At 52.6% G+C, this 12,915-nt stretch overlaps 1 protein-coding gene across 15 annotated transcripts in view; it reads left to right on the plus strand.

Annotated features, from left to right (window-relative positions):
• Positions 1–10,741, plus strand: part of Prr5l (proline rich 5 like) — a 151,482-nt gene extending 140,741 nt beyond the window's left edge. For 14 of the 15 annotated variants that reach the window (XM_048788607.1, XM_048788612.1, XM_048788609.1 and 11 more), the window contains one exon: positions 8,113–10,741. In XM_048788607.1, the coding sequence (XP_048644564.1) occupies positions 8,113–8,507 (395 nt within the window). In that variant the 3' untranslated portion in view covers positions 8,508–10,741. The remainder of the gene's footprint in view (positions 1–8,112) is intronic. The other variant, XM_048788619.1, reaches the window with a different exon arrangement.
• Positions 10,742–12,915: the final 2,174 nt, after the last annotated feature.

The following is a 12,915-nucleotide window of genomic DNA, read 5'->3' on the forward strand; positions in this document are numbered from 1 at the left end:
GGGTGGAGGAAGGGCTCTGAAGGCATTAACATTTCAGTCCCCAGGGGACAGTCTCCAACTTCCAGGACCCATCAAAATTGGCCTCCTTGATCCAACCTGACTCGATTTACCTATCTATGCTGACTGCCTGTCTAGTTCTGGCTTCAGCAATGTCTGTGATGGGAGCCAGACATGGCTGGAATAGGAGTTAGGTGAGGAAACAGGGAGAGAAGCCAGCACCAGGCAGAGGGGTAGACCTCTGGGAGAACTCGGAGGTGGTGAGTGAGCAGAGGGGGGACCATTTAATGGACTGAAAGGCTTTAGAATTGCAGAGTGTGGGGGGGGGCAAGGGAAGCCACTGGACATAGACCACATCCTGGGCGCTGGGCCAGGTGAACTAGACCCGCCATGTAGGTGCTTCTGTTCCCATCTGACAGGTGAGGCACATGAGGATGAAGGCCACTTGGCTGGTGGAGTCAGGATTCAAGCCCTAGCTGCCTCACACATTCCTCCACCATCCCGCCCTAGCCCCTTGGGCATATGGGACTAGAGTTTACCAAGGGACAGGTGAGAGATGTCCTTCCCTTCTCTTCCTTAGTCCAAGGTAGCCTCAGCCAGACTTTTTATACCAAACCTCTGGATAGCAAAAAGCTGAGGTGCTTTTCCTCTCTGAGCCTACCTCTTCAGGTAGGAGGGTTCCCTCTGCCCCACCCCAAGAGGAGGATGGTCACCTTTCCTCAGCCTGGGCAAGAGGGCACTAAGAAAAATGGCAAAATAACGACTAATAACAGTGGGCCTGAGAAATCCCTTCACCCACGGAGGGCTCAGCCAGGACTTGAGTGGGGGTAGGAGTGGTCAAGGGCAGCTGCGGCCTTCATTTCAAAAGTCACTCATCAAATGCCCACCACACTGTGTGGGGACCAGGCTCTGGGCACCCACTCCTTCCTCCCTCGCACAGCCCCGCCCCCCACCCCCCAGGGGCCTGCTATGGTCACCTCAGACTCAAGGGGCACCCCCGGCATCCCAGGCCAGAGCAGTGTGTCACACACTTCAGAGGTGTGTCTCCCTGTCCCACAGTCCCTGAATCCTTGAGTCCTGGAGAAGTCCCTTTTCCCACAGGCCCCTGCCCTGAATATGTGAGGCTGGCTTCCGAGAGAACCAAGGAGCCCTCCCAGGCCCCAGAGGGAGAGCCTGTGTGTGCCCTCCCCACCCCACAGTGGTAGCAGAAAGAGCAGTGGTAGCAGAGGGGGGAGGGGAGGGGAGGGAATCCTACTTTAAAAGCAGGTTGGTCAGAGGCCGGGCCCTGTGTTACCTTTCAAGTTCCTGAGCTGCCCAGGGGCCCTCAGCAAGCACTCAGGCTGCTGGCTTGATTTCACAGAAGCCCTGGCCTCCCACAAGCCTCCCTCCACGGTGTCTGGGCGGCCCTTCTCCTGAGTGCAGTGCTGGACACTGACACTTCCCTGCATGACAAGGAAGGGTTCTTGGGCTTTCAGGTGCGGGGCCTGGAGAAGGGCCTCCTGTGCAGGGGTCACAATGGCCGCATTATGGAGAGCCTGGGGATCAAAGGCCTCAGAGCCAGTCCCCAGCCAGGGCCCCAGCCAGCTCAGTCCAGGCTTTGCTTCTCTGTGGGGATTTGAAAGGAGCTGCCATTGTTGGCTCCCTGGGGATGAATGCCAGAGCTCAGCAGGGAGCCGGGAGTGCTCCAGGACAGGCCTCTGAAGCTCAGAGAAGTAAAGTAACTTACTCCAGGCCACACGGCTGAGCCTGGCCCTCGTGGTTTCCAAGGCCCCACTCCTTCTATGTTGCCTCCACAGATGCCCCCGGCCCCACCCCGTGCGAAAGGCCAGGAGGAGGAAGCAGAGGGGGCCAGAGGTGGGAACCCAGCCCTCTCCAGGCTGAGGTGCACCTTGCACGGAAAAGACCAGTGTTTAGGCCCTGGGGGGCACCTGACCCGCAGTCTAATTGACCTCTAATGTGAGCTGCCCCCTCCTTGGGTGACTGAGCCTGCCTTTTCTGGTGCAAAGAGAAAAAGAGGGAGAGAGCAAGAAGCAAGTGTGGGCAGCTGTCCATCAGCCAGGCCTAGCAATTGGTTTGAAGACTCCTATGGCGCCCAGCGGGGGTTGACCCTACCAGGACGCTGCTGACTCATTTGCCAGAGGGTTGACTCTGAGTCTGGCAGGAGCTTAGCAGGGAAGCACTGTCTGCCCCGAGATTTGACTTAGAGATTTGACTTAGCCATGCGTCCCCTGTGGTCTCAGCTCTGCCCACCCCCAATCTTGGGAACCAAAACATTCCTCCAGAAGGCAGAAGAAGAGTTGTAGGCCTCTCCCATGAGTCACTGCAGGGCGAGAGGGGTGGAGGCAACGTGGAAGGAGTGGGGCCTTGGAAACCACAAGGGCCAGGCTCAGCCATGTGGCTGGAGTACGTTACTTTACTTCTCTGAGCTGCAGAGGCCTGTCCTGGTGGGGCAGCCAGAGGAAGAAACTGCCCTGTCTCAGGAAGGCCAGCAAGTGCTGCTACCTGCTGCATCACGGACCCCTGAAGATCATCCCAGGTGGGGGGCTGTGCGTGCCTCCTGTTCTCCCCTGAACCCCAAGCCACTTGCCAGTCCCTGTCATGCTGTTGTCAGGCCTGACTATTTGTTACCTTCCTCTTAGACTTTGAGTTTATGGAGGGCCTGGTGTATCCCAGGACCTAGCACACACCTCTCCTGTGAGTGAGCGAGGAAGTGGCCAGTCTAGGTCCAGTCTGTGGGTTGCCCAAGGAACACAGCCCATCAGAAGTGACCTCTCCTCATGATTTTCCCCTCCTCTGAATTTCCGGTGTGCTGTCTGGAGCTCTGCCCTGACATTTGCAAATGCTACCTTGTTCTGGCTATTCCTACTGTGAAGCTCACAAGCAGGAGTTCTGCTGTTGGTTCTGGGCTCGGGTCCTGATTTCGTCACTAATGACGACTTGTGGAGTCATTTGGCAGCTCGACTTCAGGGTCCTCTTCTGCATCTGAGAAGGAGATGGTGTTGCAACCCGCTTCCTTTCTGGTTCAACACCTCGCACCTATTGGACACGCGGCACAAGATCGCTCCTGACACTGCAGACCCTGCCTCAGGGCTCGCATGTGCTGTGGGCTGGGCCCCAGCCTCTTGTGGCTGCCCACACACCACACTGACCTTTCTCTGCTCTCAGCAGCTCTGCAGCGTCATGTGTGCTGCAGGTCAGGAAGCATTTATGGGAGGATGGGTGGGCACCATTGGGACCCTCTCCTCCAGGGTTGGCCACCCTCATGCTGGCTTCTGCTCTCAGCCCTGCTCAGTAGCATCCAGAGCAACCTCTTTTGTCAATTTGCAGCCCTTGAATGCTCCAAGGACTTTGGCCTGTGACTAAAGTGAGGGATGGATGATGTCCAGGAACCCCTTAGAGACCTCTGCCAGACTCATTTTGTCAGTTGGGGCCTGCGGAATTTGGTCAGCCAGTTCTCTCTTTCTCTGGGGATGCTTTGAATGGGTCAGCCCTGTAAATCCCCTCCCTCTTAACTCACCCCATGTCTAGACTTTGCCCAGCTCATTCCTGGGCAAAGGAGGATCATGACTTCAAAGCCAGCCTCAGCAACTTAGCGAGGTCCTAAGCAACTCAAGGACACCCTGTCTCTAAATAAAGTACACAAAAGGGCAGGGTTATGGCCTGATGAGCCCATTCTGGCCAGATGAGCCTTTCCCAAGTTTTAGCCATGTTGTAACATCTAACATCAGTACTGCTGCTTTTCATATACCCCTTCCCCAAACAGAATGTTTCCCAGACCTCTATAAACCATCTGAGTCTCTACCAACAGTAGAAATGATGTAGCTCCTACCTGCCTCTGGCTCTGCCCTCTGCACCCCTCTAGCAGATGGACCTGACCCTCAGGAGCACAACCATTTGCATGTATTACCTGCTCCATCCAGTCTGCACCTGGGCTGGTTGCAGGGTTCACCCCCAACACGGGTTTCTCTACAGCCAATCCCAGTGCTGGCTTTTAACAGCAGCGGGAGAGAAATGAGTTGTGTTCAAGGGCATTGTTTTTAAAGGATGGTTCTTTAATGGGGTCCTTGCTGCTTTGAACTCTTCCAGTGCTTCTGTTTTATGGGTATCGATTTTTTCTGACCATAAAAGTAATGTATGGTTATTGTTAGAATGTGGGGACAATATAGAAATGTGTGGCTTGGAGGGGACAAGTGCTCATGCATAGACTCTTTCTTCTTGGTTCGCTCCTTGGCATTGTGTCTCCTGTCCTCAAAGGGGTGGGCAATGACCCTGACCCTGCCTCTTGTGCAGCAGCAGTGGGAATGGGTGGTGTTTGCTATGACTTGACTTGAGATGGGGGGCTGGCTCAAGGAGCTTGTCTTTGGAGTGTGACAGCAAAGCGCCTTGAATCGTAGTGGTGTGTAGTAGGGAAAGTTTGGGCCTGCCATTGAGAACCCAAGACAACGGGGGCTGCACCCTGGTCTTCCTCGCCTGCACAGTGGGGGATGACGAGCCCTCGCCCGCCTATTTCTGAGGGAGGAGATTGGGATGAACAGTGGAGCTGTGGAAGGGAATACTCTAAGCTCTAAATTCTGCACATTGTCATTTGATTCAGAAAAATTCCTACTGTTACCACCAAACAGCTCCCTTATGGTTCTGAGCCAGTAGACTTGGGAATTTAGTCTTAAGGGTTGGAATTTCATTCTCTTGTAATTACACATGTGTGCTCACATGTGTTTGCATACACACACACACACACACACCACGATGCAAGCCGCATTGAGCTTTGTGGGTGGCCATGTGCAGACCTCACTGTGGTACGCATGTAGGAGCAGGAGCTCTGGAAGAGGTGGGCACATGCCCAGGCCCCTTGGGATCCATGGGAGGAGCAGAGAGCAAACCAAAGTAGCCTGGGCCAAGTAAGTGTCCCAAAGGCCAGTCGATGAGCAGCACTGTGCGCCTTCCCTTTAGAGAGTGGGTACTCCATCCATTCGTGTGGGGTCCTAATGCTGCTCTCTGCTCTCTGCTGTATCCCATGGTGTCACTCTGGCCTGCTAGGAGAGGGGTGTGCTCTTTGGGGGTCTTCAGGGAAGGGCATTGTAGAAAGTGGTGGCCAGTGAAGGCTGGGGAGAGCTGTGCTCTGGAGGGGAGGAAGGTTGGAAAGAGAGAAGTCCCTGACCAGAACCTGCCTGACCCTCAGCCCTCCACCGTGCTTCTGGCCCCTCCATACCTACCTTCAAATTGGCTCTCTCCCAGGATAGACCTGTGACAGTGGACATCTCCTGCCTCACCGAGGCCTGGCACCAACCCACAATGCCAGCTGTGGCCCCAGACTCAGGGGCTTCTGGACCGACATGGTCCCAGTAAAGGTTGGGAGGAGAGGCCCCAGGAATTGGGGTGTCGGTGGCACGTTCACTTTCGCCTTTGAGACCTTGGCTACTTGACTATTTAGTTCATTTCCAGCCTCTCACACCATCCTAGGGGGTCCTCCCTTCTGAAGAAGGCAGGGAGCTTCACCAATTTTTTATTTATTTATTTATTTTTTTGGTAGTGGAATTGAACCCAGGGGCACTTAACCACTGAGCCATATCCCTGCCCTTTTGTGTACTTTATTTAGATACAGGGTGTCCCTGAGTTGCTTAGGGCCTCGTTAAATTGCAGAGGCTGGCTTTGAAGTCATGATCCTCCTGCCTCAGCCTTCCACACTGCTGGGATTACAGGCATGTGCCATCACATGGAGCTCGAGATACCCAAATTTCAGAATCCAGTGCCTGTGTCTTGTGACACTGGGCAAGTTATCTAACCTCCTGGTACCCTAGTTTCCTCATGTATGGAATGGTCATAATGATAATGGTCCCTCCTCCCTGGATTGGATGTTTATATAGCTTGTATACACAAGGTGCTCAAAACGGTGCTCAGCACTCCATGTTAGCCACCAGTGCTTTTATTGTCATTTTAGGTGGCCCTTCTCATTTTGTTCACCCTGCACACAGGCATACACAAGAATAATGTAGTCCTCGACCCCCTCTCCATTTTCAGAGAGGTCTCGGTCACTTCGAGGGCTCTGGCCATTACCAAGGTCCAGGTGACTGCAGCTTTTATATCTCTAAAATGGCTTAGGAAAGCATGCCCATGGAATCAAATTTGTAAAATACCAAAAAGAGGATAAGGAAGAAATTTTAAAAATTATTGATAACCTGTTTACTCAGAGGTAACTACAATTGGTATTTTCATGTAGTCTTACCAGCTGTGTGTGTGTGTGTGTGTGTGTGTGTGTAAAACACCAGTATAATGTGTCATTTAGAAAAGAAAAAAAATACACATAATAGCATTGTTTATATTCTGCTTTTGTCACCCAAAACCATAACTGTGAACATTTTCTGATGCCCTAACTTTGAAAATACCCACATTTCTGAACGTCTCTTCCTATGTGTCTGCCCAGGGAGGCATTTGAGGGTCAAGGTCAGCGTGGCTCACGAACTGCTTCCTCTGCCTCTTTCCATCCTCAGCCCCTTCCCCATATCAGCTTGTGCTGCGTCTGGCGCTGTCCTGTCCACCATTCAGTGCCCGTCACCACCCCGACTCCTCTTCCTCCTTGCCCCGTCCTGTCCCACATCCCTCCTTTGTTGGATTCTGTAGCATCAGGCTCTCTAGTGTCTCCATCCCATCGTCTCCCTCACTCCCCCCCTTCACTACCACATGCTAGTTCCTGTCCTGATCTTGTCAGTTTCCTCTCCTCTTGACTCTGACACTATTTTTTCTCTCACTCATGCAATCCATATTTATGATAGAAAATGATGCCCGAGCCTGCTCCCTGGATCTCCTCCCGCCTGGTCTCGCTGGCCGCATCCCATGCTCACATCCCTGCCAGGGCAATCTTCTGCAAGCAACCGCATCCTGGCCCCCTACCCCCATGGCCTGTGGTGCACCACAGATGTTTCCATCTGGCCTCTAGGATATGCCCATCCTGCCCGTGTGGACGTAGCTCCATTGTTTCATGGACTCTGTGTCCCAGCCAGGGTTTGACCTGAGGGCTGTGCTCAGGCTGTTCCCATCAAATGCTGCCACCCTCTCCCCACTTGGTTCAGTGTTCTTCCACCCACAAGGTCTGTGCCTAGTGCCCATCCTCCCTGTCAAGTTCCTGGTAGCTCCCAGATACCCCCCACCACCACCACCTTTGAATGCCATATACTGACTCGTCCTTCCCTTGAGGTAATTCTGTTAGAGCTTCGGTGCTCTTTGCATGGGCACGAGGAAGAGCGGGGTCTGAGGGGTGGGGGGAGACAGAGCTTGTGTGAGTCTCTGCTTGACTGTATTCTAGCTGAGGCTCAGTGTTCTCGTCTGTAAAGTGGGAGCTAATAATATATCATAACTTAGGTCCCATTTCTAGGAGGATTCGAAAGATGCATGTCAAGGCTGAGTGCAGTTTCTAGAATATGGTGAGCATTCAAAAAATGGCAGTTTTATAGTATTCCTGTCCTGCCTTCCTCCTTGAGCCCGCCTGCTTGGGGCCATCCCTGAAGCCTAGCTCATTCTCCAGTGGTGCCAAAGCTGTCTGAATCCAGGAGGTTTGGCTTGACTGGAACACAGGTCTCAGTTCCTCCACCCGATGGGAGGCAAGGGACATTAGTGTCCTGACTTGGTGCAATTTGGAGGATGGTCCTACTGCCTGGCTGAGCACCCCCTGCCCCTCCTCCTCTGGATGGCAGTCTGTGAAGCCCCTCTTGCATGATTGGTTGGCCCTGCAGAGACCACATCCTGAACCAAACCAGAGGCTTCTTTGGAGCTAACCCAGCCAAAGCCCAGGTCTTCAAAGATTGGTAGAAGGGGAATTTAGGGCACATCCAGCGGCTCAGGCAGCAGCTGGGAAAGAGAGCCCCTTCCCTAAACTATCAAGGACAGTCTTTTGGTGCCAGCTACTGTGGGGGTAGGGCAGATCAAGGGCAGTGTCTGGTGTAAACAGGTAGTGGCAGGAGAGACATCTAGACACTGTCTGGTCTTCCCTGGGTCCTGCAGGGCTGGTCTAGAGGTGAGCCACCTGCTCACCCTCCCCACTGCTGGGGGGACAGTCCCCCAGCGGTTCCCCCAGCACTCGTCCCCCTCAGTTACAGCCTCTGCTGCTGTTTTCTCTTGTAGCCAGGCGGTACTCCAGGGTCCGGCCCAAGGTGACCCTCCTGAACTACACCTCCCCAGTGACCACCGTCAGCCGGCCGCTGAACGAGATGGCCCTGACCCCACTGACGGAGCAGGAGGGAGAGGCCTACCTGGAGAAGTGCGGCAGCGTTCGGCGGCACACGGTGGCCAACGCCCACTCGGACATCCAGCTGCTGGCCATGGCCACCATGATGCACTCGGGCCTGGGGGAGGAGGCCGGCAGCGAGGACAAGTGCCTGCTCCTGCCGCCCAGCTTTCCCCCGCCCCACCGGCAGTGCTCCAGTGAGCCCAACATCACCGACAGCCCCGACGAACTGGAGGAGGTGGCAGGGGACAGCCAGGAGGACTCGGAGCTCAACTGCGCTTCCCTCAGCTGAGATGCCTCCCCCAGGGCTTCCCAGCGCCAGGACGAGGAGAGCCCTGCATGGACCCCTGAGGGGCTCTTCCTTTGGTTGCAGGTGCCTTATTTCTTTTAAGGTACAGCTCTGGTCTAGCTGCCCAAGGGGGGTGTCCCTTCATTTCAGTGTCTGACCAGCTCCTCGCAGCCACAAAGACCCAGTTGCGTCCTGCCCCCCCCCACTTGGATCTTCAAGCCTGGGCCTTTTCCCCTGAGACGTTGGACTGCCAGGTGCTCCCAATGCTGCATCCGACGCCCCTGGCAGAGGTTGTCAGGACCACACGCAAAGCCATCAACAGTGGGTTGGCCTTTGCATTTCCCCTTGAGGCCCTTGATGCAGGCGAAAAGCAGTAGCAGGTTTGGCAGGAGTGAAAGTCAACTGCAGCCCGTCCCCTGTGGCCCTGGGAACGCACCCTCCTTACTTTAGTTTTGTGATCACTGGGAAAGCGCCGCCCACTGGTGGCCGAGGGTCCATCCTCACCTACACCCATGGGCTGCCCACACAGAGTCCTTTGGTTTGGGGCCCCGGAGGCCTCAGGCTGGCTGGTGTCTGTCTTTCATTAAACCTCAGCAGTTCCCTCTCAGGCTTCCTCCCAAGGTCAAGGAACTAACCTCCTTAGGAGTCACTGGTGCCTTAATCTCTCTCTCATTTCAAAGTGGACGGCTTTCCTCTAGTGGATGGGAGGGGCTGGCGGAAACCAACCAGTTAGTCTGTGCCTGGATTTGACTTGAATTTTTAAAAACATGTATTGTTTCAAAACCTTGTTTGTAGATGTTTGCACATAGGATCTTGCACTGTCCATTTCCAATGGGGTGTGACTCTTCAGACTGAAAATCAAGCAGACCCCCTGGGAAGGGAGACTGGGAGTGGCTCAGAATAGCCATCTGTGGTGGGCAGGGCGCAGGCCACTCTGGACCTGTGAGCGGTAGGGAGCACCAGGGTTTCTAGGCAGAGCCGTGTTGGGGTGCGGAGACTGTTTGCCTCTTGAGTAGAGGACTGTAACAGACAGATCATTGCCATGCTCGATAGTCAGCCGAGAAGACGGGAGTGGGGGAGAGATTTTTTGGAAGGAGGTTTATTTGTTTTCATTCTGACCTGCCTCAGTGCTATTTGAGGCAGCAGGCTTTGGTACTGTGTATGACTGCTCCCTCCAGGTCTCGGGGCTCCTATCAACCTGAGTCCCCATCCTCCTCTTCATGTTTGTCTGTTGGCCTCACTAATAGCAGCTCCAGGGGAACAAAAAAAAAAAAAGTTCCTTCCACCAGTGTGTGTGTGGGGGGCACATGGTGGCCTTTCCGGATCTTGTTGGTCTTTGGAGGTTTTGTTTATGAAATCTTAAGATGTGAGCCACAAGGCAAGAGAGGGTGAGGATTTGTTGAAGCTGCCAGCTGGAGAAGAGACCTCCTCAGCTCATCTAAGCCTCCATGGTATTTCCCTTCTGGGTGAAGATCTGAAGTATGTCTAGAATTGTGCTTTTGATAGTTTGCGACTTGGAAGTTTTGTTTAAAAAGTTGATTCAATCTCATCCTTCCAAGAGAATGACAGAAGAGGAATGTTAAGGAGATCTTCCTAGCATGTGTGGTTTAAAGTCCACAAATTGACTAATCTGCATTAGCTAATGGAACACCATGATTATTTAACTGATGGCTTCTGTCCTCATTTAGTACACACCTGAGACAGATATTTATTGATCCAGGCAAAGGAATTAATCGTGCTTGGGTTTGCTTTTTGTTGGTTTATAAGATTAATGATTCGTGTTTTTAAAATGCCTTTTCCATATCTCAGATATCTCTGATGAGGCAAGCAGTCATCAGTTAAATATATAACCTCTCAGGGTGAGGATGGGAGTGTCAGTATAGACCAGTGTATACTTAGTTGCTGCTGACTGGTAGCCAGTTTACAATTTCACCTTTGTACACACCTGATAGTGTAGTAAATATTTCAGACTATACACATAAAAATTTTGTGGGTGTTTATGGGCATTTTAGCCTTCAGATCTATTGCAAGTATGATACCTGTGGCATTTTTAACCACTTTTCCTCTCCTCTGTGCAAAGAAGATTCCTTTTATTTATGCCAGGATTTTCCCATGGCTGAGGTTTAATGACAGGAAGCAATCCCAACTCTCGACTCTGAGTGAAAACAAACCAAAACCCTTTTTACATGTTGTCTGTTTCCAAAATGGATCCAATAAACATAATTTTGTACATGTTACCCTGTTGCCATTGCCTGGTGCCTCAAGTGTGTCTTGGTTGAATCTGCAAAGCACAGCAGTCAAATTGGATCTTGGCGCATCCTGTGCTCCCTGTATCCATGGGTTAGTCGGCTTTTCTTTGCTGTGACGAAATACCTGAGAAAAAGAACTTAAAGGAGGAAAGATTTGCTTGGGCTCATGGTTTCAGAGGTCATGGTTTCCATGGCCACTTGGTTCCATTATTTCAAAAAGAGGGAAGGAAAGAGAGGGAAGGAGAGAGAGAGAGAGAGAGAGAGACCCTTCAAAGCAGACCCCAGAGACCTACTTCCTCCAATGACATCCCAAATCCTAAAGTGTCCACCACCTCCCAACCCACCATTAAATTATGAATCCCTGCATGGATTCATCCATTGATGAGGTCCTTGCCCTAAGGATCCAGTCACCTCCCCCAAACCTCACCTCTGAACACTGCTGCCTTGGGGACCAAGCCTTCAACACATGAGCTTTCAGGGAACATTTTAGATCCAAACCATAAAACCCCACTTGTCCTGCCATCTCATCTCTTTTCCTGAGGCTTCCTCTCCAGAGTTAGGCAGTAGCCTTGGCTCTGCTCATCTACCCTGGGTTTTGTCGCCACCTGGACTGGATAAGCAAGTCACTTCCTAGAGAAGCAGCCTATCAGTGCAGCTTAGGAAACCCTAAAAATATCTGAAGGCGGGCCACTCCCCCACATCAACGTGGCCTCTCTTCCCAGAGCGCTGGACCTTGACAGGGCACTCCCCGTATTTAATCGTGGACTCTCTCCTCACACTTCCCTCTGATACTGTTGGGCAGAGGAAATTTATATTTACTCTCTGCATAAACACTCCTAGGAGGGCTGTAGCAGCATTAGTCTGAGCCCTCTGAAAGCTTAACAAGTGTTTGAAGAGATGTGATCTGAACTGATTAATAATCCCACATTTTTGCTGAGCCTCTGCAGGCCGTTGCTCTGGTAAATAGCCGCTGAGTATTTGGCCTTGGCGGATTTCATGCCATCAGTGCATCTGTGCCATTAATGGGCCACCATGCTCATCCATCCACCCGCTCATCTCTCTGTCAGATCTTTTGTGGTGCTCCGACTGCATGGGGGCACTTTTCTTGGTGCTGGGGATGGTAGTAGTGCCTGCTCCCTTGGATGTGGTGGGGAAGCTGGAAATCAAGTCAACAGGAGCATTTCAAAGAGTGAACAACGCTGGATGGTAAAGAGCCGGTGACGGGAGGTGACCAGAGGTGACCGGAGGGAAGGTGGAAGAGGTCCCTCTCCAAGTTGGCTTGAGCTGAGAGCCGATGACAAGGGACCCAGCCTTACGATCTGCTTTCACTTCCTGTCACTTGTAACAGATGGTAAGAAACTGTGTGACTTCACACGCATTTACGATCTCTCAGCTCTGGAGGTTGGAGGTCCAACATGTCTGTGAAATCAAGATGGTGTCAGGGCTGCATTACATTCTGGAAGCTCTCAAATATGGTCTCTTCCTTGCCTCTGCCAGCCCCTACAGGGTGTGGGTGGTCCTTGGCTCTGGCCACCTTACTGCCCCTTCAAAGCCAGCACTGAAGGGAGACTTGAGCCTCCCGGGTTGCATGACTCCAGCCCACATTCTGCCTTCCTCATCAACTTTAAAGACCTTTGTATTTACATGCCTTTCTCCCAGGTATGTGCAGAAACGACCTTCCTCCCTTCCTCTCTCTCTAGGTAGGGATCTTCCCCACCATGCTCTCCAAGCATGCTCCAAATGGACAAGAGAACCTGTGAACACAGGTGGGGCCCAGGATCTAAGCCCCTCCCTTTCCAGCCGGTGGAAGCTACTTTCCTGCAGAGAATTAACTCAGTCCACAGGGCTGCCGTTCTGCTCTGGAGTCTGTGGCCTCTTTCTTGGCCTGCCCTCTTTAGACCTGTGGTAAGACATTTCTTTGATGCCCGGAACGTCTATTTGAGGAAAAGGTAATCGGCCCTTACTGTTCACCTGGTTGAAGCCCATTTCTTTGAAGAAACCCCCTTGTCAAGAAAGAGGGTGTCCCAGGTCAGTGTGCTCAGCTCCCTGCCCATAGGCAGCTAGCAGACAGTGAGGTTCAAATTCCTTTGCCCTGTTGTACAAGCGAGCTCTGTGCTGATGCTCACAACCTTGGGAGGCAGGCATCACCCTCATTTTGCAGA

This window comes from Marmota marmota, unplaced genomic scaffold (genome assembly GCF_001458135.2).
Source record: "Marmota marmota marmota unplaced genomic scaffold, marMar, whole genome shotgun sequence".
NCBI classification, from domain to species: Eukaryota; Metazoa; Chordata; class Mammalia; order Rodentia; family Sciuridae; genus Marmota; species Marmota marmota.